The sequence below is a fragment of the Leucopleurus acutus genome (genome assembly GCF_964270905.1).
Source record: "Leucopleurus acutus genome assembly, chromosome: 16".
NCBI lineage: Eukaryota > Metazoa > Chordata > Mammalia > Artiodactyla > Delphinidae > Leucopleurus > Leucopleurus acutus.
In genome coordinates this window covers 10025744-10053732 of record NC_139158.1, presented here as the reverse complement: position 1 = coordinate 10053732, position 27989 = coordinate 10025744, and the positions used below count along the sequence as shown (strand labels likewise).

At 43.6% G+C, this 27989-nt stretch overlaps 1 protein-coding gene across 8 annotated transcripts in view; it reads right to left on the bottom strand.

Moving 5' to 3' along the window:
• The window catches only part of GTF2I (general transcription factor IIi), a 146102-nt gene that overhangs the window by 95102 nt on the left and 23011 nt on the right, over window positions 1-27989 (bottom strand). For 3 of the 8 annotated variants that reach the window (XM_082857688.1, XM_082857689.1, XM_082857687.1), the window contains exon 1: window positions 4457-5142. The exons of 1 other annotated variant lie outside the window; for it this stretch is intronic. In XM_082857688.1, the coding sequence (XP_082713814.1) occupies window positions 4457-5138 (682 nt within the window). In that variant the 5' untranslated portion in view covers window positions 5139-5142. Of the gene's footprint in view, window positions 1-250; window positions 1024-4456; window positions 5146-27989 lie in introns of those variants that run through there. 4 more of the 8 variants (XM_082857685.1, XM_082857686.1, XM_082857690.1 and 1 more) reach the window with 3 other exon arrangements.

Here is a 27989-nt window from a genome sequence, read left to right as displayed (position 1 = left end):
GCGCGCGCGCCCCTCCCCCACGCACCCAGGCGCGCGCGTGCAACTGTCGTCCCCCGCGACCGCGTCTGCTCCTGCCCCACCCCCAACGCCGGCCGGCCGGGATGGGGGGGACCTGTGGCCCCCAACACGGCCGCCGACGGTCCCCGGACCCCTGTCAGTGCAGGCCCCGGAGGGAGCGAGTCTCAAATAAAGACCGTGCTCGCGATGGCAACCGGGGCGGGGGACCGGAGATGAGGCGACAGGGACTCACCCGAGTGCAGCCGCCTCCAGGCAGCGCCGGGGCCGGGGGTGCTGAAGGGAAGCGAGTGTGGGCCGCGCGCGAACTGCGGCTGCGGCGGAGCACCCTCGGGCTGAGGCTGGCTGGCGAGCGGGCAGGAGGTGAGAGGGCGAGGGGCCCGAGCGTCTCGGCCGAGCTCCTGTCACCGCCGCATGGCCGCCCCGGCAGGGCCTCGCTCAGCGCCTAGATCCGCTCACAGGGGACCGAGGGATAGGCCGGGGTAACCGCGGCAGGCGGGCAGCCACGGCTAGAGAGCGCGTGCGGGAAAGCGGGGGGGCGATCGGCGGCCCCTTTCCTCTGCTCTCCGAGCTTCTCTCTCACCCTCCTCCTCTTTTTTTTTTTTTTTTTTGTTCCTCGAAGGCGCGCTGCGCGTGCGCACCCGCAACACCGCCCAGCGGGAGTTGTAGTCTCTGATTCGTCCCCACCAACGCGACGGCGGGGGCAGTGGACTACGACTCCCAGGAAGCCTCGCGCCAACAAGCCCAGAGCCCGAAGACGCGGCGAGCGCGGCGCCCGGCCCTCTCGGGCAAGGACTGTCAATGGAGGCGCGGGTGGTGGGAGCGAGGAACATGGCTGCACCTGGGGCCTGCGCTGCTGCTCGGGTGGGGGAGGGGAGCCGGGGCGCAGGGATGAAAATCCAGGCCAGGAGAGCTCCAGCCTGCTCCCTGCCGCTCTGCAGCTGGCTTCAGCCACGGTCCAAGGCTCGCACTCACTCTTGCACCCGAGATTCCTTGCAAATTGAGAGGCCGGACCACTGCAAAGGCCGGAGAGTCCCAGGACGGCCTGCCGCCTTCCATGCTCCGCCAAGGGACCTCCTCCGCCCTGCACCACCCTCCGGAACACAAAGAACTCCTGTTAGTTTTGAAAGATTGCCTCAAAATCGGCCAAAAGAGACTATTGCCCCAACTTTGCACGGGCGAGGGAAAGGCACCCTTCTGTTTTTATTCACCCTCCAACCCCCAGGCTTTGCTCACTTTCACTCAACATTTAGAAAGTTAAAGTGGAAAAGCCATGGAGGGGAACAGAAAACGTGGTTTGCAGCCCGTTTTGTTCTGTCAACCGCTAGGCAATTTCACTCAAGCCCCTCCCCCCGATAATTTTTTGCATCTCAACTTTCATTAGCTCGTGAATTTCGAAAATGGTGAGACGTTACTGTTCACCCAAGTTAGAAGTTCAAAAAACTCGAGCCCAGAGATTTTAGATGTTTATGTAAAGAACAAAATCGAGTGATTTTGTGATGTTTCTCCCCACCGGAGATTAGGGGCCCGCCGGCCATCCTCCCCCCTCCCCCTCCTCCTCGGTAGGTGGCGACCACGGCGCTTTTTCCAGCCTTTGTCGCTCGCAAGAAAACTTTCCGAGCAGCTAGTCTTTTGATGTAGGTCCAAAACCTTTCCTTTGAATTTGGGTTCACAGATTGGCGTTCCCCATCTTCTTTCTTCCACCGACCGCACCCATAATGCCTCGTCTAGAATGTCCATGTTGGATTTCTTTAAATAGATGGAGAATTTAAAGGTCCCTGCGAAGCAATCTGATTACAGAAGACTTCCACATTTTTCCCATTTCCCTTGCAATCTTTTACAGTAATTTTGTCTTCGCCTAAATCGATTAGAACTCTCCTTTGTCAAGTCTCTCCGCAGCGTTTAGTTTTTCCTAAGGACAATTTTTGCCCTCATATTTCTTAACATTTTGGAATATTTAATTAAATTCCGTCTTCCCAATACCAAGTACAACTGACATATTTAGGAACAAACATTAACTCTTGAGAAGCCTACAACTCAGCTGCTAAGAGCAGCCAGCCTACAAGCTGCAAACTCAGCTGCTGTGAGCATCAGTGAGTATGTTTTATAAAGGGACTGGAGTCCTGAACGGATTCTTGGGAAGACTGGGAGGTTGAGGACAGTGAAGGGAGGATGCACTGGGTATGGTGGAGCCATGGAGTAGCATTGGAAGGGTGTCACAAAGTGAGTTAGTAAAGCAAAAGTTCACTTAGTCGAGATTACCCTTGCCATTGACTTATTTAGGAGATAGTCCCTTCACTTTTTATGAATTGAACAGCTCAGTGTGAAATTTTGCTGCTGCTTCATGAACAACTCCAGCTTCCTTGGAGGTTGAAGCTGTTCCTAAAACTATCAAATCCTAACGCAGGTCCCAAAACTTTAGCTGGCTTTGAATTGCCTCTGGACAGAAAGCTGGCCCTTTGGGGACAATGAACAGTGTGTGGAAGGGTATGTGGTGTGAACAGTGTGTAGAGACCAAGCTTTTTTCCCAGTGTATGGCTGTTGGCAGGTGTAACCCTCAAATTCATGTCTCACAGTCATAAATCTCACGCAATTTCAGTTTTCCCTGAGGCCTGGCTTGCCACCTCGGCTGCTAGTGATACGCTTGTTGCTGCTTGTTAGCCAGTTTCTCCCTCACCTCATTGGTACAGATGCTATGTTAATGGTGACCAGAGTTACAAGCCACTTGGATACCAGCTCAGTACAGCCAGTTGTTTTTCCAGCACAGGATTGCACTGCTGTTTTTTGGGTTGAGCAAGAAATGAAAAAAAAAAAAAAAAAATCATTGATTTGTATTTAGGGATGATTTCGTGTGGAATCCTTTGTTTAAATCACACTCAACTTTGTTTAGAATGACATTCAACATAACAAGATGTGTGTACCGAGACCGAGATTGCAGGAAAAGAAGATTCCCAGCTCTTGGCTCCAGCTCACGTGAGACATGAGCACACGGAGGCCAACAGTTGGCAGAATCTTGCAGCTTATTTCAAATTATTTTAAATATTTCTCTCTTTTTAATCTTTAACTTAGTGGATGCAGTCCTGCAGATGAGTGTCCAAATAACATGACACTCCATTCTACTGCATACAGTAACCCCTCCTTATCCGCGGGGGATACATTCCAAGACCCCTAAGTGGGTGCCTGAAACCAAAGATAATACTGAACCCTCAATATACCATGTTTTTTCCTATATGCCTATATGTACATACCTATGATAAAGTTTAATTTATAAATTAGGCACAGTAAGAGATTAATAATAACATAGAATAGGGACTTCCCTGGTGGTCCAGTGGCTAAGACTCCGTGCTCCCAATTCAGGGGGCCCTGGTCAGGGAACTAGATCCACATGCCACAACTAAGATCCTGCATGCCGCAACTAAGAGCCAGCGAAGCCAAATAAATAAATATGTAAAAAATAAAAAGATCATGTCCTAGAAATTTCCAATGAGATAAAGTATTCATTAAAAAATAACATAGAGGGTTCCCTGGTGGCACAGTGGTTGAGAATCTGCCTGCTAATGCAGGGGACACGGGTTCGAGCCCTGGTCTGGGAGGATCCCACATGCCGCGGAGCAACTAGGCCCGTGAGCCACAACTACTGAGCCTGCGCGTCTGGAGCCTGTGCTCCGCAACAAGAGAGGCCGCGATAGTGAGAGGCCCGCGCACCGCGATGAAGAGTGGCCCCCGCTTGCCACAACTAGAGAAAGCTCTCTCACAGAAACGAAGACGCAACACAGCAAAAATAAATTAATAAACTCCTACCCCCAACATCTTCTTAAAAAAATAAAATAAAATGACATAGAATAATTATAACAATATATATTGCAATAAAAGTTATGTGGGGACTTCCCTGGTGGCGCAGTGGTTAAGAATCCGCCTGCCAATGCAGGGGACACAGGTTCGAGCCCTGGTCCGGGAAGATCACACATGCCACAGACCCACTAAGCCCGTGCACCACAACTACTGAGCCTGCGTTCTAGAGGCCGTGAGCCACAACTACTGAGCCCAGTGCACCACAGCTACTGAACCCGCGCACCTAGAGCCCGTGCTCCACAACAAGAGAGGCCAATGCAACGAGAAGCCTGCGCACCGCAATGAAGAGTAGCCTGCGCTCACCCCAACTAGAGGAAGCCGGCGCACAGCAACAAAGACCCAATGCAGCCAAAAATAAATAAAATTAATAAAAAGTAAAATAAATAAATAAAAGTTATGTGAATGTGGTCTCTCTCAAAATATCTTATTAGGACTTCCCTGGTGGTCCAGTGGTTAGGACTTCATTTTTCCAGTGCAGGGGGTGCTGGTTCGACCCCTGTTTGAGGAGCTAGTATCCCACATGCTGAGCGGTGAGGCCAAAAAATAAAATTAAAAAAAAATTAAAAATGTCTTATTATACTGTACTTACCCTTCTTGTGATGATGTGAGATGCCAGGTAGCACCAGAGTTAATCTGTCCTTCCGTGTTTTATGCCCTGGTGCCTCCTTTGCACTTTTATGAATGTAGGTTCTATTGGGCATCTTCTTCCAGAAGAGCCCAGTTTCATCACAATTGAAGACTTGCTTTGGATAATATTCTCTGTCCTTAATCAACTTCTTCAACTCTGCTGGAAGTGTGGCAGCAGCTTCTTCCTTAGCAGACACAGCCTTTCCAGTAATTTTTATATTCTTCAGTCCAAACCTATTCCTGAATCTGTGTAACCATCCCTTACTTGCAGTAAATGGCTTGGTATCACCCGTTTCTGGGGATCCCTGGCTGAAGTCTTCGTACAGGCTCAGTGCTTTCTGGCGCAACACATTGCTGTCAATGGGAACACGTTTTCTGTTCATGTCTTCCACCCACAAATTTAATGCCTCTTCCATCTTAACTATGCACTTATCACGCACTGTGGCTGTAACTTTTGCAGTTTGAGGCGCTACAGCAAAACTAGCACGGATTTCTTTTTCCTTCTTCACAATTTCACGGATAGAAGATTCGTTCTTACCGTAGATCTTAGCAACCTCAGCATACGATTTTTTTTCTTTCCTTACTAAGTCGAGAACTTTCACTTTTTCAATTAAAGGAAGCACTTTACGGCTTCTCTTTGGCATATCCGAACTGCCAGCATCACTACTCTTGCGCTTTGGGGCCATTATTAAGTAAAATAAGGGTTACTTGAGCACAAGCACTGCGATACCTGGCAGTTGATCTGATAACCCAGGCGGCTACTAAGTGACTACCGGGCAGGATACGCTGGACAAAGGGATGATTCACGACCCAGGCAGGACGGAGCGGGCGGGCGTGAAATTTAAAACTTATGAATTGTTTATTTCTGGAATTTTCCATCTGCAGTCAGCCCTCCGTATCCGCGGGTTCTGCATCTGCGGATTCAGCAAACCATGGATGGAAAATATTCTAAAACAAACAAACAAAAAAATGCCAGAAACTTTCAAAAAGCAAAACTTGAATTTGCTGGCTGGGTGCCCGGCAACTATTTACATAGCATTTACATTGGTTTACAATTATTTGCATAGCAGTTACATTGTATTAGGTATTAGAAATTCAGAGGTGATTAAAAGTAAATGGGGAGGATGTGTGTAGGTTGCATGCTAATACTACAGCCATTTTATATAAGGGACTTGAGCATCTGCAGACTTTGGCATCTGAGGAGTATTGAGGGGGGCGGGGCGGTCCTGGAACCAATCCCCCTTCGAGACCAAGGGACGGCTGTAATATTTTCCAAATGCCTGTAACTGAAACCGTGGAAAGTGAAACCGCAGATAAGGGGGTCTACTGTACTGTGGGAGACAAAAGCCAAGTCAGAAGGGCCACAGCCAGGATAGATAAGGATCTAAACCAAGTGTGAGCTCTTCCACCAACTTAAATGCATCTTCATACAGTCTCTGAGCACTTACAGACTTGTTAATTGCTTTTAAATAGCAAGTGATGTGGCAATGTTTGAATGTCTTCACTAGTCCTGAAAAATAATCACCTTCTTCTTGGATTTTTAATACTGGTATCAGGAGTCTGCTTTCTCCATTATCATGGGACCCACCCCCATAGGAAACCCCTATCAGCTACCTATGCTGACAGAACCACACTTACACCACTTGGTCAAGGTCACTGTGGTTGAGATTATTTAGTGGGGTTTTTTGGGGTTTTTTTCGGGGAGGAGTGCGGGTTATGCTGTGATCTTAGTTCCCCAACCAGAGATCGAAACCGTACCAACAGTGAAAGCACCGAGTCCTAACTACTGGACCACCAAGGAATTCCCTAGTGTTAAAAAGATGCTCTTTGAAATCCAAACTGAATAATTAATCTTTTTGTGACCCTGTCGTATATTTTAGGTTGCTCAAAACCGTAACTCTAGCGAAAACTGAGATACTCTTTTTTATTAAAATTTTTTTTAATTTACCTATTTATTTTGGCTGTACCGGGTCTTAGTTGCGGCATGCGGGATCTAGTTCCCGCCAGAGATCGAACCCAGGCCCCCTGCGTTGCGAGTTCGAGTCTTACCCACTGGACCACCAGGGAAGTCCTCAAGCTGAGACGCTCTTGACACACCCTTTTTTCCGAAGTACATCAGTCTTTTGATGAACACTAAACAAAGGTCTTTTTTTCCCCATGACTCTGCTTCATGCAGGACCCAAACTTCTGGGTCCAATTTCTTGGTTTTTCTTTACAGTATATACATAGTACAGTATAGAGAGAGAATGGGATGTAACATATCTATCATGTGTAAAATAACAGTTTGATCTTTTAGATCTGGTATCCCAGTTAGGAATTGCATACCTAGTCCAGATCACATGGGTAGGGCCAAAACGACATCTTTAGCTTCTGCATGGGTGTCTGCCCTGTAACAGATAACTCCTTTGTTATTACAAGGATGCTTTTTTAACTGCTTATAAAACACTCTGTTTGAGCAGGTTTTTGTTTGGACAATTTGAATATTTCGAATCCTGAGTAAATTACCTTTTAGAGAACTCTTCCAAAGGTGGAAAAAAAAAAAACCTAAATCCAAGTTATAATTTATTCATAATAATTAATAATGTAGATGTAACCTAAACAGACCTTCTAGCTCTTGCTATGCCTTTTTGTGCAAACATCTGCCCTATGCAGTAAATCTAATATTCATGTAACCTCAATTGAAATAAACAGTTTTATTTGTTGTTTTAACAGGATTTAAATGAATGTTATCTTCTATTCAGTATTTTGTTACTATTGCTGTAATTGTTATGTAAGTTCATTTTTAAAACGTAAGAATCTCTATAGTATTTTCTCTGCCTTCCTCAGGGATTTGGGGAAATCAGGCAATATGTAAATGAAAATACTTTATAGACTCTTAGTTAAGTGTTCTATAAATATTAAATGGTATAATTTAGCATTCAAAACAGTATTTTAAAATATCTTATGAACAAAATGTTCATGTTTCTTTTCTAACTAAAGAATTTTAAAAATGCTTTTTGTTCTAAGATTTAAGAAAATATATTTACAGATACACTTATCACTGGATTCAGGTGGACTTGTTATCATATCTGACTGATCAGGTGATGCAACTAATAAAATAACTGGCATTATAAGCAACACATCCTTTCAGAATATATCTCTGCCAAGAATATCATACTCAGAAACCTTTGAGTACAAAATCGAATCAAGGAAAGTTACTTCCAAACGAAATGCATAATCGATGGCCATGCAACGTTTCATTCCTAAAATCAAGAAAAGGATAATTTGGACTTAATGCTGAAAACAAATAGCCCCATTCTTTCCCTTTATTTACTTTAATATTTATTTATTTATTCGGCTGCATCTGGTCTTAGTTGCGGCACTCAGGATCTTCCTTGCGGCATGCGGACTCTTAGTTGCAGCATGCGGGATCTAGTTCCCTGACCAGGGATCAAATCCGGGCCCCCTGCATTGGGAGCGAGGAATCTTAGCCACTGGACCACCACAGAAGTCCCTCTTTCCCTTTTCTATTTTTGTTTCCAATATCAACTTAATGTCCAGGTGCTTGATTATTATCTTTGCATTTACCAAGCCTTTACTCTTTTTCTGGTGAATCAAAACAACTTTTTAACCCCCTCCTGGCCCTGTGTTTATTATAATTAAGGTAAATACAGTGGGAAAGTTTTCATCTAAGAATAAAGGGAAATTTTGAACAACGGGTTAGAGGGAGAAAAAAAGAAGCCAAAAATAATGATGCTGCTCAAATGTGAAGTTAGCCATCATCAAGTAGTCAAGTACTACTTTAAATTGTTTTCCCAGCAGTGGGAAGGTATGCTAACCATCTTTTCTCTTCCCCCTGAATCTAAGGAGAGGGGTTGGGCAGGCTCTGCGTTGTACCTGGGGCCTCTGACTTCATTCCAGCAAACCATGTGGTCCAATCCCCAGTGAACTCGGATTAAACCCAAAGTGAGCAACAGGGAAGAGGCTGAGCACCGACTAAATTCTGGAAAGCCTGAGAGACTGCTTCTGTCCTCCAGAAATGTATAATAAAGGCTAACATTTATTGAGCATTCCCTCCCTGCCACTTGCTTTGCTCAACACTTAGGTTATCTCACTGCACTGACAACTACCCCCTGTGGTAGGTGCTTAACACTTCCTCATATGCTAAAAAGGCTCTGAAAGCTTAAGTTACTTGGCCAATGATACACAGATGGCAAAAATCCAGATTCTCATCTAAATCAGCCTGTGTCCAAGTCTAAATTTTTAACTATTGTTGTCTATTTATTTGTAGGCTACAGTCATCTCATCCAGGTTGATGTGACACATGAATCAAATACAAAGTACACTCCAGTAAACACCATCAGATAGTACAAGATGGGTGGAGATAAAGCATGCAATTTTAAATGGAGGAGGCAGCATTTGCAATGAGTATTAAAGGATGGATAGAATTTTAAAAATAATAATAACATGAATTTGTTTTAAAGGGGGAGGAACTCTCTTAGCCTTCTGTGAAATGAAATTCATATTTTATGGCAAGACAAGAAAAATTTAAACATAAAAATTCTTCTCTGCCCTTTGGCCTCCTCTCCCTCCATCGTGTGCATTGTGTATTTGCATTATGCATTGACCAGACCTCCCCCATCCTCAGGAATACCTGCTCAACCATAAACAACAACATTCTCCCCACATCGACAAGACAACTCCTTAAAAGATAACATTCCTGAGGGATGGGTTGGGAGCTTGGTTTAGCAGATGCAAAGTATTATATATAGAATGGATAAACAACAAGGTCCTACTGTATAGCACAGGGAACTATATTCAATATCCTGTGATAAACCATAATGGAAAACAATACGAAAAAGAATGTGTATATATGTATAATGGAATCACTTTGCTGTACAGCAGAAATTAACACATTATAAATCAACTCTACTTCAATAATAATAAAATAACTTAAAAAAATACATTATTTGATGTACAGCCCTCCACCTGAAAAAACTTATATAACTGTGCCTTGACTTCTAACAGGCAGAACAGTTCTCAGAGCTTTCTGAGATGATCTTCCCAGGTTATAATCCTCAAATACAGCTCGAATAAAATTTTCCATTCCCTTGTTAGATTGACTGGTTAATTTTTCATTGACACTTCTAAGACTTCTAATCAAAGTCATCCTGGTGGGGGGGGGGCATGGAAGCCTATAGTGGTGTATACACATCGCTTAAAAATGTATAGAGATGAGATCATACTCTGAATATTCTTCTAATCAATTCCTTAACGATGGACCTTTAGGTTGTTTCTTATATTGGCATGTTTTTAAAGCAAATTCTTGGCAGCAAAATTATCATGTAAAAGGATCTGTGCACCCTCCTATGTTCATTGCAGCACTAGTCACAGTAGCTCAGATGTGGAAACAACCTAAACTTGTCATCCACAGATAAATGGATAAATAAAAAAATGTGATCCATATATATATATATATATATATATATATATATATATATATGGAATACTATTCAGCCTTAAAAAAGAAGGAAATTCTGCAGTATGGAACAACATGGATGAACCTTGAGAACATTATGCTAACTGAAGTAAGCCAGTCACAGAAAGACAAATACAGCATGATTTCACGAATATGAGGTATCTAAAATACACACTCGAGGGCTTCCCTGGTGGCGCAGTGGTTGAGAGTCCGCCTGCCGATGCAGGGGATACGGGTTCGTTACCCGGTCCGGGAAGATCCCACATGCTGCGGAGCGGCTGGGCCCATGAGCCATGGCCACTGAGCCTGTGCGTCCGGAGCCTGTGCTTCGCAACGGGAGAGGCCACAGCAGTGAGAGGTCCGTGTAAAGAAATTTCCAAGAAATTAATTCCAAAATATGAGAAAAAAAGTAGAAGAGATAAAATACACACTCACAGACTCAAAGAGTAGAATGGGGGTTGTCAGGGGTTGGGGAAAAGGGGAAATGGGAGTTATTAATCAACAGGCATGAAGTTTGTTAAGCAAGATGAATAGGTTCTAGAAATCTGCTGTACAATACTCTACCTGTAGTCAACAATGATGTACACTTAAAACTTTGTCAAGGGTCTCCCTGGTGGCACAGTGGTTGAGAGTCCGCCTGCCGATGCAGGGGACACGGGTTCGTGCCCCGGTCCGGGAAGATCCCACATGCCGCAGAGCGACTAGGCCCGTTAGCCATGGCTGCTGAGCCTGCGCGTCCGGAGCCTGTGCTCCGCAACGGGAGAGGCCACAGCAGTGAGAGGCCTGCGTACCGCAAAAAAAAAAAAAAAAAAAAAAAAAAACTTTGTCAAGACCACAGATCTCATGTCAAGTGTTCTTACCACAATAAAAATTTTAAATGACTTTTTATTTTTTTATTTTAGTTTTAAAATTTATTTATTTGGTTGCACCATGTCTTGGTTGCGGCTGGCAGGATCCTTAGTTGTGGCATGTGAACTCTTAGTTGCGACATGCATGTGGGATCTAGTTCGCTGACAAGGGATCGAACCCGGGCCCTCTGCATTAGGAGCGCAGTCTTAACCACTGCACCACCAGGGAAGTCCCTGACTTTTTAAATGTTAAAAAAATACAAACCTGTGCATCTAAAACTTTGATACACATTGTCAGTTTGCCCTCCAAAAAGATAGCACCGCTATACATACAAGGTGTGAAAATGCCCATTTCCTCCACACCTGCCCAATTTTGGTGGAAAGTAACTTTTTATTTTAGTTGTCCTAATGCACACATTGTGAACGAAGTTGGGCATCTTTTCATATTTTTATTAGCCATTTACATTTATGTTTTTGCAAACTAATCATTTGCATTTTTGCAATTAGGTCTTTGCTCTTTTTTCTCCCCTTATTATATGAGTGCTATTTATTTATTTATTTTTAATTGAAGTATAGCTGATTTACAATGCAGTGTTAGTTTCAGGTATACAGCAAAGTGATTCAGATATAGATATAGGTATGAATATATAATATATATTATTTTTCAGATTCTTTTCCCTTATAGGTTATTACAAAATATTGAGCATAGTTCCCTGTGCTATATAGCAGGTCCTTGTTGATTATCTATTTTATATATAGTAGTTTCTATCTGCTAATCCCAAACTCCTAATTTATCGCTCCCCACTCCTTAAGTGGTTTTTAAATGAAAGAAATTCTCCTTTTGTTTAAAGTGTTAACAAGTATTTCCCCAGATTGTCTTTGTGACATTTTTTTGTGTGTTGCTGTCATACTGAAGTTTCATTTTTACGTGGTCAAAGTTAGCCATTTTTTTCTCCATGTCGTCAGTGTTATAAATCAATGGTAAGAAAAGCCTCCCCCACACCATGATAGGTGTGTGTGTGTGTGAGAGAGAGAGAGATGTGTACATACACACACATAGTCTCTCCACAGCAAGATTTCTATACTTCTCTGTCTCTTTCATCTTTTCCTTCCTTTGCTTGGCCTGTCTGGGGCTTTCCATTTCATGGTCTCTTTTAAGCCTCTCCCTCTGGGTCCCGCGGGTCCAGGTGGGCTGCGTTGGAGCCTGGAGTCATCCTTTCCCCGCGCCCCTCTCGGCGTGGGGCCGCCTCCAGGGCTCCGGCGACCCCGCAGGCTCGTCACTTCCCTTGCGGCCCCGGGCCATCATTTTCCTGGCACAGCGGAAGTCGACCTTCCGTTCCCTTAGGCTTCCGCACCACTGGCTTATCTGCTTCAACGGTGGTCCCGAGCACGCTGGTTCTGAGCGTCCCTGCGAATCCCAGAAGCACGTGGCCGAAGGAAAGTCTCGTAGAGTACTTAGGTCCTGGGTGAGGAAGTGGGAGAATGGGCCAAGGATACCGCTGAATCCTGCCGCAGTCGCTCTCGGGCAGCTGCCGAGCAACGGGGAAATCCCCATCTAGGGAGGGCTTTCCCTCTCCATATAGCTTGCAGACAGAGCATAAACAGCTTAGAACAAAAGCCCTTTGGTCCGTCGGACATTTCTGTTTCTCATTATAAACTGTGAATAGGTAAACAGGTATTTTGGTTTCATAGTTCCGTTTACGGGAGCTTGCTTAGCACGGGTTAGCCTCCGCAATCCTCGTCTGAGTCCTGTTCAGCCAGATGGCATCGTTACCTAAACGGTGAAAAAGGTTTCCCTTTAACATGTCCTTTTGATCTTTATAAGTTGAAGAGACAGTCTCAGTTTGGTCCGGATTTTGGTTTTGTTTTATTGCAGTAAAATATGTATAACATGAAATTTACCATTTTAAGTGTAAAATTCAATGGTATTACATGCATTCACAATGTTGTGTAACCATCATCACTGTTTGCAGAACTTTTGTCATCACCCAAAAAACTGTACCGATTAAGCAACAACCCCCACTCTCTTCTCTCCCCCCTCTCCTGGTAACCTCTATTCTACCTTGTGTCTCTGAATTTGCCTATTTTAGATACCTCATAAAACTGGAATCATACAACATTTGTCCTTTTGTTACTGGCTTATTTCATTTAGCATGTTTTTAAGATTACATGCTGTTGTACGCATCAGAAATTCATTCGCTTTTATGGCTGAATGATATTCCATTGTAGGTACACACCATCTTTGCTTTACCTCTTCATCAGTTGGATCATTTCCACCCGTCGGCTATTGTGAATAATGCTGCTATGACCATTCATGTACAAGTATTTGTTTGAGTCCCTGTTTTCGTTTATTTTAGATATAGACCTAGAAGTGGACTTGTTGGGTCTTACGGTAATAATATGTTTAACTTTTTAAAAATATTTATTTATTTATTTTTGGCTGCATTGGGTCTTGGTTGCTGCGTGCAGGCTTTCTCTAGTTGCGGCAAGCGGGGACTATTCTTCCTTGCGGTGCCCAGCCTTCTCATTGCAGTGGCTTCTCTTTGTTGCAGAGCACAGGCTCTAGGTGCGTGTGCTTCAGTAGTTGCGGCACTCGGGCTTAGTTGCTCCTCGGCATGTGGGATCTTCCCGGACCAGGGCTCAAACCCGTGTTCCCTGCATTGGCAGGTGGGTTCTTAACCACTGTACCACCAGGGAAGTCCCTTTTCTTGCCTATTGACCAGGCTAACATTTCTGGTACTACGTGGCATAGAAGTGACAAAAGTTAACATACTAGTTTTGTTCCTGATCTCAGGGGAGAAGCTTTCAACCTTTCATCACTGAGTATGATGTTTGCTGTGGGTTTTTCATATATGGCCTTTATCATGCTCAGGAAGTTTTCTTCTATTCCTAGTTTGTTGCATGTTTTTATTATGAAAGGGTGTTGGATTTTGTCAAATTATTTTTCTCCATCAATTGAGATAATCGTGTAGTTTTTTCCCCTTCCTTCTATTAATGCTGTGTGTTACATTGATATTTGTATGTTGAACTAACCTTACATACAGGGATATAGGGATATATCCCACTTGGTCATAGAATATAATCCTTTTTAAAAAAAAAAAAATTTGGCCACATTATGTGGCTTGTGGGAGGGACTGAACCCGGGCCCTCAGCAGTGAAAGCGTGGAGTCCTAACCATTGGACCACCAGAGAATTCCCTATATTCCTTTTAACATGCTGCTGAATTCAGTTTGGCAGTATTTTGTTGCAAATTTTTGCATCTGTGTGTACCCATAAGGGATATTGTCCAGTAGTTTTCTTTTCTTGCAGTGTCTTTGTCTGACTTTGAAATCAGGGTAATGCTGATCACATAGGGTAAAAGGTGTTCTCTCCTCTCCAGTACCCTGGACAAGTTTGAGAAAGATTAGTGTCAATTATTCTTTAAATGTTTGGTAGAATCCACCAGTTAAGCCATCCAGTCCTGAGATTTTCTTTGTTGATAGGTTTCTGATTTCCGGTTTAATCTTCTTCCTTGTTAAAGGTCTGTTGAGATTTTTTCTTTTTCTTTTTCTTTTTGTGATTTTTTCTTTTTGAGTCAGTTTTGGTAGCTTGTGTGTTTTTAGAAACTTGTGCATTTCATCTAGGTTATCCAACTTGTTGGCATATAATTGTTCACAGTATTCTCTTATAATCCTTTTTATTTCTGTAGAGTTGATAGTAATGTCTCTACTTTCATTTCTGATTTTAGTAATTTAAGTCCTCTCTTTTTTCTTAGTCAGTCTAGCTAAGATTTGTCAATTTTGTTGAACTTTTCAAAGAACCAACTGTTGGTTTCATTGATTTTCTCTATTGTTTTTCTGTTCTCTATTTTAACTCCACTCAATTCTTTAATATTTCCTTCCTTCTATTAGCCTTAGGTTTAGTTTGCTCTTCTTTTTCTAGTCCCTTGAATTGTACAATTAGGTTATAGACATTTTTCTTCTTCTTTAGCATGGATATTTACAGTTATAAATTTTCCTCTTAGCACTGTTTTCACTGCATTGTATTAGTTTTATTTATTTATTTAAAAATTTTATTTATTTATTTATCTTTTTATTTTTGGCTGCGCTGGGTCTTTGTTGCTGTGCACAGGCTTTCTCTAGTTGCAGCGAGCGGGGGCTACCCTTCGTTGTGGTGCACGGGCTTCTCAGTGCAGTGGCTTCTCTTATTGCGGAGCATGGGCTCTAGGCATGTGGGCTTCAGTAGTTGTGGCACGCAGGCTCATTAGTTGTGGCTCTCGGGCTCTAGAGCGCAGGCTCACTAGTTGTGGCTCACGGGCTTAGTTGCTCCGTGGCATGTGGCATCTTCCCGGACCAGGGCCCGAACCTGTGTCCCCTGCATTGGCAAATGGATTCTTAACCACTGCGCCACCAGGGAAGTCCTGCATCCTGTTAGTTTTAGTATGTTATGTTTTATTTTCATTCATCTCAAAGTATTTTCTAATTTCCCTTATGATTTCTTCTTTGACTCATTAGCTGTTTAAGAACATGTTGTGTAATAGCCACATATTTGTGAATTTTCCAATTTTCCTTCTGTAATTGATTTCTAGTTTCACCCCATTGGGACCAGGAAAGATACTTTGCATGATTTCAATCTTTTCAACTTTGTTAAGACTTGTGGTCTATTCTCAAGAATGACCCATGTTTACTTGAGAAAGTCTGTTGTTGAGTGAAGTGTTACTTATATCTATTAGGTCTAATTGGTTTGTGTTGTTGTTCAAGTCCTCTGTTTCCTTATTGATCTTCTATCTGGTTGTTCTATCAATTATTAAAAGTCAGGTATTGGAGTCTCCTATTGTAGAACAGTCTTTCTCCCTTCAGTTTTGCCAATTTTTGCTTCATGTATTTTGGGGCTCTGTATGTATATGTTAAACCCCTTTAGTGAAATTTTCATTTCAGTTGTTGTGTTTTTTCCATTACAGAATTGGGTTGGTTCTTTTTGATAATTTCTATCTCTTTTATTGATATTCTCATTTTGCTCATACATTGTTTCCCTGATTGCTTTCAGTTCTCTGTCCATAGTTTCCTTTAGCATGTTGGGCATATTTAAAATAGTGATTTAACATCTTAACTAGTAATTCCAGTGTCTTTGCTTCTTCAGGGATGATTTCTGTCAAATTCTTTTCTTCCTATGAATGGGTCATACTTTCCTGTTTCTTTACATGCTTTGTAATTTTTTGTTGAGCCCTGGGCATTCTAAGTATTATAATGTGGTAGCTCAAGAAAATCTGATTCTCTCAGTCCTCAGGGATTGCTGATTTTGCTTGTTGAGGGCTGGGACTGTCTGTCTTTTCCAAACTGTTTTCATAAGATGTATTTATTGTACGTGGTCACTGAAGTTTATATTCCATTATCTCTGCAGTCAACCAGTGACCTAGGGACTTCCCTGGTGGTCCAGTGGTTAAGAATCCACCTTCCAATGCAGGGGATGCGCGTTTGATCCCTGGTGGGGGAACTAAGATCCCACATGCCGCGGGGCAACTAAGCCTGCACACCGCAACTACTGAGCCCGCCCACCACAACTAGAGAGAGAAGCCCACACGCCACAGTGAAGAGACCACGCACTGCAACAAAAGATCCCGCATGGGCTTCCCTGGTGGTGCAGTGGTTGAGAGTCCGCCTGCCGATGCAGGGGACACGGGTTCGTGCCCCGGTCCGGGAAGATCCCACATGCTATGGAGCGGCTAGGCCCGTGAGCCATGGCCACTGAGCCTGCGCGTCTGGAGCCTGTGCTCCGCAACGGGAGAGGCCACAGCAGTAAGAGGCCCGCATACCGCAAAAAAAAAAAAAAAAAAAAGATCCCGCATGCCGCAATAGGATCCCGTGTGCCGCAACTAAGACCCAACGCAGCCAAAAATAAATAATAAATAAATAAATAAATAATTTATAAAGAAGACAAAAGGAGTAAAAGCATTTATATCCACAATAAATAGTTAAGGGACACACACACACACACACACACACACACACACACACACACACACAAAACCAGTGACCTAGGAAGAGTCCCACCTCCCCCCCACACACAAAAAAATGTTCTGGTTCCTCAAATCTTCCAATAAGTACTGCCAGGGAACCTGCAGTAGCTCAAGGGGGGCAAAACCAAGGCAAGTGTCTGCACTAGTCCCTTAGGGTACCATCAGACCAGCCAAAATGCACAACCCCAAAGATCCCCACTACCCACCCTGGCACAAATCCAGCTGCTCCAGGAACATGGGCTGCTATCCCTACAGTCATGGTGGGACTGAGCAACTGGCAATAGTAGCTGGTTTGCGCACACCGGTTGTGAAAAATCAGCACCTCTCCCTCATCAAGCACTCTCCTGGTTGTTATAAGTGTTTGATCAGGTTCCAGAGTTTGGAAATAGCGGATTACAGTCGTTCTTTCCAGCTCAAAGTTTGCTTCAATGGAGGAGGGACTAATCCCCAGAGCTTCCTACTCCACCATCTTGTGTGACACTGGAATGGACTCTTTTTTTTTTTTTTTTGGTCATAAGAATTTATTTTTTATGTTTTTCCCAGCTTTATTGAGATATACATGACATATAATATTGTGTAAGCTTAAGGTATACAACGTGATGATTTGATCTATGTATATATTGTGAGGTGATTACCATAATAAGGTCAGTTAACACGTTCATCACCTCACATAGTTACCTCTGTGTGTATGCTAAGAATAGAATGGAATTAAAAAAAATCAACTTAAATATGCTCATTTTAAAAGTACAGTTCTTTGAGTTTTGACAAATATATAATGACTGTTGTCATCAAAGTAGAGTCAATTTGTAGCCCCTTCCTATTCAATCCTTAACCAGCCCTAGGCCACCATGGGTCCTACCACCATAGATTAGATTTGTCACTCCTGACTTTTCATATAAATGGAGTCATACCATATGCAATCTTTTGTATCTGTCTTCTTTTTTTTTTTTTTAACATCTTTATTGGAGTATAATTGCTTTACAGTGGTGTGTTAGTTTCTGCTTTATAACAAAGTGAATCAGCTGTACGTATACATATATCCCCATATCTCCTCCCTCTTGCATCTCCCTCCCACCCTCCTTATCCCACCCCTCTAGGTGGTCACAAAGCACTGAGCTGATCTCCCTGTGCTATGCGGCTGCTTCCCTCTAGCTATCTATTTTACATTTGGTAGTGTATATATGTCCATGCCACTCTCTCACTTCATCCCAGCTATCTGTCTTCTCTCACCCAGCACAGTGTTTTTGACACTTAATTGCATTGTTTCCTATGTTAGTAGTCTTTGGTCATTTGTCTTTTTATTTCATTTTGTTTCCTTACTGAGTAGTATTCTATTGTACAGATATGCCACAATTTGTTTATCCCAGCACTTGCTGTTTTTTTTGGCCACGCAACAGGACATATGGGGATCTTAGTTCCCGGACCAGGGATTGAACCCACGCCCCTGCATTGGGAGTGTGGAGTCTTAACCATTGCACGGCCAGAGAAGTCCATATCCAATCACTTGTTGATGAATATCTGAGTTGCTTCCAGTTGGGGGATATAAAGCTGCTATGAATATTTTTATACGAATATCTCCATTTTTTCTTGGGTAAATACCTAGAAGTGGAATTGCAGGGTCTTATGGTTTGTAATTTTATAAGAAATTGACAAATTGTTTTCCGAAGTGGGTACACTATTTTATATTCTCACCTTTCCCCACTGAATTACCTTGGTACCCTGGTCAAAAATCAACTGTCCATATATATGTGGTCTATTTCTGGACTCTCTGTTCTATTCCAATGATCTGTGTGTCTATACTGATTTTTTTCCATTTGAGGTAGTGATATAAAGATTTCTTGCTAAATATATAAATGTACTTAAATTTTTATGCACAACAATGTTCATTGCAGCATTATTTACACTATCCAAGATATGGAAGCAACCCGTGTCCATGGATACATGAATGGATAAAGAAGATGTGGTACACATATAAAATGGAATATTACTCAGTCATTAAAAAAAATGAAATCTTGCCATCTGCAACAACATGGATGGATCAGGAAGGTATTATGCTAAAGGAAATAGGTCGGAGAAAGACAAGTACCATGTGATCTCACATATATGTGGAATCTAAAAAACAAAACAAAGGAAAGAAAATGAAAATGTATATCGTAGATACTGAGAACAAAGAAAATGTATCTCATAGATACAGAGAACGAAGGAATGGTTGCCAGAGAGGAGGGGAGTAGGGGGAGCAAAAGAGGTGAAAGGGATTAAAAGGTATAAACCACCTCCAGGGACTTCCCTGGCAATCCAGTGGTTAGGACTCTGTGCTTCCACTGCAGGGGGGCCTGGGATTGACCCTTGTTGGGGAACTAAAATCCTACATGCTGCATGGCATGGCAAAAAACAAAAACAAACAAACAGAAAAAACACCTCCACTTATACAATAAATAAGCCAATAAGCCATGGGGATGTAATGTACAGTGTAAGTAATGTGGTCAATAATATTGTAATAATTTTGTATGGACACAGATGGTTACCACACTTATAGTGGTGATCGTTTCCTAATGTATGCAAATGTCAAATCACTATGTAGTATACCTGAAACTAACATGATGTTGTACATCAACTATATTTCAATTTTTTAAAAAGTACTTAAAATTTTAAAAGTCTTTATATATGTAAATTTATGTAATTATTATGTTATCATATTTATATGTCATTTAATAAATATTTAGAATATATTATAAATATTCTTAATATTTTATATGAATACTTATATATAATATTTATATATAAATCTGTGCAATTGGTACAAAGATACTGCAAAAATTATAAATACTGAACACAAATACCTGAAAAGTTTTAGGACAAAACCATTCCCTAAATAGTTAATTCTCAAGGTATCTTCCTTTGGTGATCTATCTCAGTGGTTATCCTCAAGTAATACTCTGCATCATTGTAAAAACTTCTACCAACTTTTGCAAAGTCCAAATGACGCTTCAAAACATTTTCTGTAGCTGGGACATATATTTTCGAATAAATAGATTTACCTTAGCATTATTCATAATAGCAGAAAAGTAAAAACCATCTAAATGCTCAATAATAGAGCACTAGATAAAATGATGTTGGTGCATCTATATATTATGAGATAAAATGCCTCAGGATTTTATCCAGGATTCTGGGGACTTCCCTGGTGGTGCAGTGGTTAAGAATCTACCTGCCAAAAAAAATAAAAAAGAATCTACCTGCCAATGCAGGGGACACAGTTTCGAGCCATGGTCTGGGAAGATCCCACATGTCGTGGAGCAACTAAGCCTGTGTGCCACAACTACTGAGCCTGCACTCTAGAGTCCATGAGCCACAACTACTGAGCCTGTGCACCAAAACTACTGAAGCCTGCACGCCTAGAGCCCACGCTCCGCAACAAGAGAGGCCACCGCAATGAGAAGCCTGCGCACTGCAATGAAGAGTAGCCCCCGCTTGCTGCAACTAAAAAGAAAGCCCACGCGCAGCAATGAAGACCCAATGCAGCCAAAAATAAATAAATAAATTAAGTAATTTTTTAAAATTCTAAAGAAAAAAAACAGGATTCTGAAACAATAATGACATGGAAAATGCTCACACCATATCTTGGGCAACTAAAAGCAGCCTATAAATATGATATGTCATTTTTATTAAGATATACACACAAAAAAAATAAGATTGGAAGAAATATACCAAAATGTGTGGAGGTATTATGGTTGAGTTTTGTTTTCATTTGTTTGTTTTTTGGCCCTGCCACGTGGTTTGAGGGATCTTAGTTCCCCAACCAGGGATTGAACCCAGGCCACGGCAGTGAAAGCACTGAGTCCTAACCACTGGACCACCAGGGAACTCCTGGTTGAATGTTTCTAAATAGTCATTTATATGTTTGAATCTTCTAATTTTTCTACGATAAGAATATTTTATTTATAATTGGAAAAACATGGTAAAGGCCTTGGTGAGCTCTCTATTGATATGTGATTTCTCCCTTCTTTGGAATTTTATAGCTTTCTATAAATCTCTTAGGACACATACCACATTCTAGTTTGTATTATAACTATCTGTATACCTCTCTTACATTTTCGATTCTGATTTCTTGAAAACAAAGATCTCATCTCATTCATTTTTTGATCCCAATCCTGGCACAGTGCAAATGCCTGTCACATGTCAGATACCTGACAAAATAAATGTGAATCAGCCAGTTGCTGCCAATCAGGAACGTAGGTCTCTTGTGACCGAATTTTCTGATTAAGAGAAACCAGACAATTTGAATTTTGGTGGAACTCCATTGATTTTTTCATCATATAAATATTCAGAGTTCAAAGGGAAAAAGTTTGAATAAATACAAGAGGAAGGAGTTTTCAAATGAGCATCATTAGTATTGGAATAGTGCTAGCTGCTTAGCCTACAGAATTGGCTGCTGTGGGGTCTCTGGAACCTGAAAATGTCTCTGGGCTTCATTTACCAAAGTGGCATTTTCATGTGTGTTCACCTTGTCACATTTAGCACCTAAGCATCGCTTACTAAACAACAAAACAAATCAGGAGGTGTGCTAAGTAGGAAATGAACTATGGGGAAAATTTTATTTCTGGACATCATGTACCTTTTGTTTGTTTGTTTAAATTTATTTATTTTTGGCTACGTTGGGTCTTCGTTGCTGCGCTCGGGCTTTCTCTAGTTGCGGCAAGCGGGGGCTACTCTTTGTTGCGGTGCACTGTCTCCTCATTGCGGTGGCTTCTCTTGTTGCAGAGCATGGGCTCTAGGCACGCAGGCTTCAGTAGTTGTGACTCGCAGGCTCTAGAGTGCAGGCTCAGTAGTTGTGGCGCACGGGCTTAGTTGCTCTGCGGCATGTGGGATCTTCCCAGACCAGGGCTCGAACCCTTGTCCCCTGCATTGGCAGGTGGATTCTTAACCACTGCACCACCAGGGAAGCCCCATCATGTACCTTTTTAAAGGTATTTATTTCTTTATGAAACAATAATGTATGGAATATTACTCAGCCATAAAAAAGAATGAAATTATGCCATTTCCAGCAACATGGATGGACCTAGAGATTGTCATACTGAGTGAAGTAAATCAGACAAAGACAAATATCGTATGCTATTGCTCACATGTGGAATCAAAAAAATGGGTACAAATGAACTTATCTACAAAACAGAAAAAGAGTTACAGATGTAGAAAACAAACTTATGGTTACCAGGGGGTAAGGGAGGGGAGGGTTAAATTGGAAGAATGGGATTGACATATACCCACTACTATATATAAAATAGATAATTAATAAGGACCTACTGTACACCTCAGGGAACTCTACTCAATACTCTGTCATGGCCTATATGGGAAAAGAATCTGAAAAAGAGTGGATATATGTATATGTATAACTGATTCACTTTGCTGTACACCTGAAACTAACACAACATTGAAAATCAACTATACACCAATAAAAATTTTTTTTTAAAGTAAGAATACATTGAAGCCATCAAAAAAAAAAAAAGAAAGAAAAAAGGAGTGGTCATATTGGGCAAAATCCTGAGAAATAAATCAATTAAGATAGATATGGATAATCTTATAGATTATCTTAGAACAAAGGTCCAAAATGTTGACTAAATTAAATGAAACTGTTAATTCAATGAAGTAGAATTAAGAACTCAAAACAAATTTTACCTTAGTGTCACTACTTCTTGTTTTACAGAAGATAAAGGGCAATTGGAGGAAAATCCCTCATTTTATCTAGAAAAGGTGCTGAAATTTGGTTTCAACACATTTTTCATTTTTGTTGACATATGCCATGCATACAGACAGGAGCACAAATGTTGAATAGTTTTATAAACTTTCACAGTGAGCACACCTGTGTAATCAGATCAAGAAATAGCACAGTGGGACTTCCCTGGTGGCACAGTGGTTAAGAATCTGCCTACCAATGCAGGGGACACGGGTTCGAGCCCTGGTCCGGGAGGATCCCACATGCCGCAGAGCAGCTGAGCCCGTGCACCACAGCTACTGAGCCTGCGCTCTGGAGCCCGCGAGCCACAACTACTGAAGCCTGCGTGCCTAGAGCCCGTGCTCCGCAACAAGAGAAGCCACCACAATGAGAAGCCTGCAACGAAGAGTAGCCCCCGTTCGCTGCGACTAGAGAAAGCCCACACGCAGCAAAGAAGACCCAACACAGCCAAAAATAAATAAAATTAAAAAAAAAAAAAGAAAAGAAATAGCACAGTGACAGCATCCCAGGAGGCCCCCTGGACCCCCTTCACAGTTACTACCCCCAGTGAGAACCACAGCCCTTACTTCCTTTCCTACAGATCCATTTTGCCTCTTTTTGAGGAATCATGACATGTATATACTCTTTTGTATTCTTTTTCCTCCGTCAATATTATGAGATTCATCCATGTTGTTCTAAGTAGCAATACTTTGGTTTCATCATATCTTGATGATAGGTTTAATTTTTATAAAAACATAAAGTAAAATATAGACACTAATTTCTAAATTGCATTATTCTCGGTGGGACCATGTAGCAAAATTTTAGCACAAATGTATCTGTTCCACCAACGAACTGGAAAGCAGGTGAAAACAAGTAACACTCGGCCCCCAATCAGAGGTTAACTTTGTTTTCAAGTAAAGTGAAATGATCTCTGAGCTATTTCCTGACATATTGCAGACATAGGAAATGAAAGATTTTTTCTTTTTTTTTTTTTAGAAATCTGACTAGGAAAGTTCACTCTCTCAAAATCAAGTTTCAGCAAATGAAATGGACAAAACTTATAACAAATATCTGGACATTTAGTCCATTTCAGCACTGTTCAAGGCACCAGAAAAGCCATTAAGTTTATAAATGGACAGGGAAAGTTATGTTCGGTCTCTTACATGTGTGGTGACCACATACTCCAAACTCAAATTCTAGCAAAAATGCAAAAGCAGTGTCAGCATCAACCTAGTGAATAAAACCAACCAGATTCTTCACAACACAGCCATGACTATAAGCCCACCAAAGAACTATAAATCCATTAGCCAAACCAAACCCTTAGATCCATAGCTGGCTGCCCTTGAGAGCGAGTGTGCAAAGGTTCCATGGATTAGGTCCCTCAGGGTGTGTGTGGAGGTGTGCATAGAGAAGAAATGGTGGGCCCCTGCTGTACATATTAGTGCGTGCGGGTGCGGACAGCAAAGAGGAGGAAAGGTAGCTTGTATTCATTCATTCATTTATTCAATGTTTGAATATATGTTTGCACTATCTGTGAACTTTTCTCCTCTCTGAGCTTCATTTATTTTCCCACCCTCTGGGTCTAGGACAGTGCCTCACACACACAGTAGGCCTTTGGCTTTTTTTTTTTTTTTGTGGTACGCGGGCCTCTCACTGTTGTGGTCTCTCCTGTTGTGGGGCACAGGCTCCGGATGCGCAGGCTCAGCGGCCATGGCTCATGGGCCCAGCCGCTCCGCGGCATGTGGGATCTTCCCGGTCCAGGACACGAACCTGTGTCCCCTGCATCGGCAGGCGGACTCTCAACCACTGTGCCACCAGGGAAGCCCCCTTTGGCTGTTTTTGACTGACTGAGTGAAGGTAAAGAGCACAGGCTTTGAAGCCTTAGATTTAACTCCACCACATCCTGCCTCTGAGATATTCAGCATCGTTGCCTAAACTCTCTGAACTGCATTTTCCTCATCTGCATGTTGAGGAGAAGAGCATCTATTTCTTCGGGAGGCTGTGAGAGTTTATTTAGCAAATTTATTTAGGCCTACCATATTGCCTAACAGGCATTCAAGGGAATGTGCTAGCTGCTTTGGAGGATGCAGGAAGGAATATGGCCCTGTCCTTGACCTCAGGGAGTCTACAGACTTGTGGGAGGACAGAGTAATCAACAGGTAATCACACAGTATGACTGGTACACTGTCATGAGGCCCTGAGGAGGTGGGGAAGGGACCCTTGAGTCAGGCTTTGAAGGATGCATGGAAGTTTCTAGCAGAGAAGATGGAGGGTGGAGGGTATTGAAGGCAAAGAGAAGAGCGTGTCAAAGATACGGAAGTGTTGGGCTTCCCTGGTGGCGCAGTGGTTGAGAGTCCGCCTGCCGATGCAGGGGACACGGGTTCATGCCCCGGTCCGGGAAAATCGCACATGTCGCGGAGCGGCTGGGCCCGTGAGCCATGGCCGCTGAGCCTGCACGTCCGGAGCCTGTGCTCCGCAGCGGGAGAGGCCACAGCAGTGAGAGGCCCGTGTACCGCAAAAAAAAAAAAAAAAGATACAGAAGTGTCAACGTACACGGCTCACAGAGGGGGTGCTGGTGGCAGGGGCTCGGGGCCAGGAGCAGACCAGGCTGCAGAGGGACTTGTGTCTGATCACAATGGGCCTTCTGTGCCACCTAAGAAGTTTGTGCTGGACACGTTAGTCAGGATGCCTGTCATTCCAGCTTCCATTTCCAGGCAAAATTGTGCCACCCACTCAGGGAAGCTGGACTAAGCGGTTTTAAACAAATAACAAAACCTTCATTCAAGTATTTTATTTACACAGAATAAAATGATTTCTTTTTGTGTGTTTAGTTAAATGAGTTTTGACAAATGTGTTTACCCACATAACCCCCTGCCACCATCAAGATATAGCACGTTTCCATCACCTTAAAAAGTTGCCTCCTGCCCATCTGGATGCATTGATCCCACCCACACCCACTCCAGGCATGGCCTCACCTGATCTGCTTTCTGTCACTAGTCTTCCTGTTCCAGAACTTCATAGAAATGGAGTCATCCAACATGTAGTTTTTGTGTCAGGCTTATTTCACTCACTCAGCCTAGCATTTTGGAGATTAATTCATGCTATTGTATGTATTTGTAATTTGTGCGTTTAACTTAGAAACTGCGGAACTGTTAGAGAGAGAGAGAAGAGAAGGAGGTAAGTAGGGGGCAGAGAGATACAGATAAGAGAGAGGGACTTCCCTGGTGGACCAGTGGTTAAGACTTTTTCTTCCGTTGCAGGGGAAGAGGCGTCAATGGAACCCTGCTAGGGGAACTAAGATCCTGCATGGCCCTGGCCGCTGCCAAAAAAAAAAAAAAAAGAGAGACAGAGGAGACAGTGCGAGCTTCTCAAGCCAGCGGGGGAATTAAGATTAGAAAGCAGCAGCCGGATTATTTGGGAGGGGCCGGGGGAGGCACATGCAGGGCGGCCCCGCATCCACATCTGTGTCCCGGCCCCACCAGCATGGCCGCCGCAGCGGCCGGAGGAAGCCCCTTCTCCTCCCAACACGTAAAGCCACACGGAATAGTACATGGAACCCGAGGCGCCCCCATGAAAGAGCCAGAGCGGGTGCCGCCAGGAGCCCCCGGAAGCCTGAGACCACGTGCAGTTGGGAGCGGAGGCGGGCTGGACCCCGGGGATTAAGGCCTTGGAGGGCTGGCAGGGTGGGATTCGTGGAGAGTCGAGGCGGTGCCCACCCGGTCTTCCTGAGGCCCCCTAAAGGCATGAGGATGGAGGCCCTGAAGCCGGAGGAAGCGCCTGTCCCGTGAGCCCACCTGCCAGGCCCCCCTGGCGGCCAGCACAGGCGGCCACTCTCTGCAAGCGCTTCAAGATGGAGGAACTCTCCGGAGAGATCCAACTGCGGCAAAGGGAGGGGGGAAGAATAACAGTGCAGAGCCCTTAGTGAAGGCCCCTCCCCACCCGCATTCCTGACGCCCCACCTTGGGAAGCGGGAGAAGCCACAGGCCGGGCGCACTGCACCGCGTCCCTGGCAAGGCTGCCGGCCTCTGGGCCCCACTCTGGCCCTGTCACCAACAGAGCAGCCAGCAATGGCTTCCACCCCTGAGCAAATTTGCCAGAACCTTTTATGAAGCAAGAACACAGTGGTTTTCAGCGTGGAGACAGTAAGAAGTGCTCCCAATGGGCTTCCTGGCTCCACCGTCAGGGCACCTGCTCTCTGGTTTCTCCTGGATCCAGCCTACCTTGACGGTGGGCCAAGTTGGCCCAGGAGATGCAAATAGCATTGGGAGGCCTAGGAACACAGCCTCAAAGCCAAAACTGCAGAACCAGATGAGGCTTCTGTGAAATTCCCAGGCCAGAGCTCTGAGCCCCAAGGCCTCTTTGCACGCCTGGCCCTGGGTTTGATCTCAGAGGCGGCTGCTGTTCCCTCCTGCCATTGCCACTGGTTTCATGTCAACTTTCAGCTATAGGTTGTGTCCTGAGAACCCTCTCTGCATGTCCATTCTTTGTGTGTGTGTGTGTGGGGGGGGGGGAGACTTTTCAGCAGTATGAATTTATTTTTTTTGGCTGTGTGGGTCTTCGTTGCTGCGTGCGGGCTTTCTCTAGTTGTGGTGAGCGGGGGCTACTCTTTGTTGCAGTGTGCGGGCTTCTCATTGCGGTGGCTTCCCTTGTTGTGGAGCATGGGCTCTAGGTGCGTGGGCTTCAGTAGTTGTGGCTTGCAGGCTCTAGAGCACAGGCTCAGTAGTCGCGGTGTGGGACTCGAGGGACATTGTTCCAGCTAATGATTAAGAACTCTCCAGACAATAGGGGCTTCTTAGACAATGGGTGAATTTCCAGGATGTCCGGCCCCCTTCCGAGAAGGAGGGAGATAACAAAATGTAAAAAAGGTGTCTGTCAAAGACCAATCAGGCAGCTGGGGAGAAGGAGGGAGATAACAAAATGTAAAAAAGGTGTCTGTCAAAGACCAATCAGGCAGCTGGGGACAAGTTCCCTCTCTGGTCCGAGGCTAAGCCGGGACCAATCAGCAGGAGAACACAACCAAATCTATAATTTACATACGGGGAAGTGGGAACCTATAAAACTGACATATTCGCGCCCAAAAGGGTTCCTTCTTCGACCTCCTGCGTGAGGACCAAGGAACCCTGGTGCACCGGCCCTCAATAAACCTCTTGGGTTTTGCATCGACTTCCGACTCTTCTTGTTTCCTGGGCGAGTCGAAACTCCTAGGAGACCGCGAAGGTCTAACAGCGGCACACGGGCTTAGTTGCTCCGTGGCTTGTGGGATCTTCCCGGACCAGAGCTTGAACCCATGTCCCCTGCATTGGCAGGCAGATTCCTATCCACTGTGCCACCAGAGAAGCCCCTGCATGTCCATTCTTGTATAACTTGAAAGACCTTGACCCTTCCTGGCTGCCATAAGCACACCTTTCTTTTCTGCTCACTCAGATGAAACACCTGGGGCAGCAGTCTTGCACAACAGGCCTTCGGTGGCCCCCACAGATGGACTTT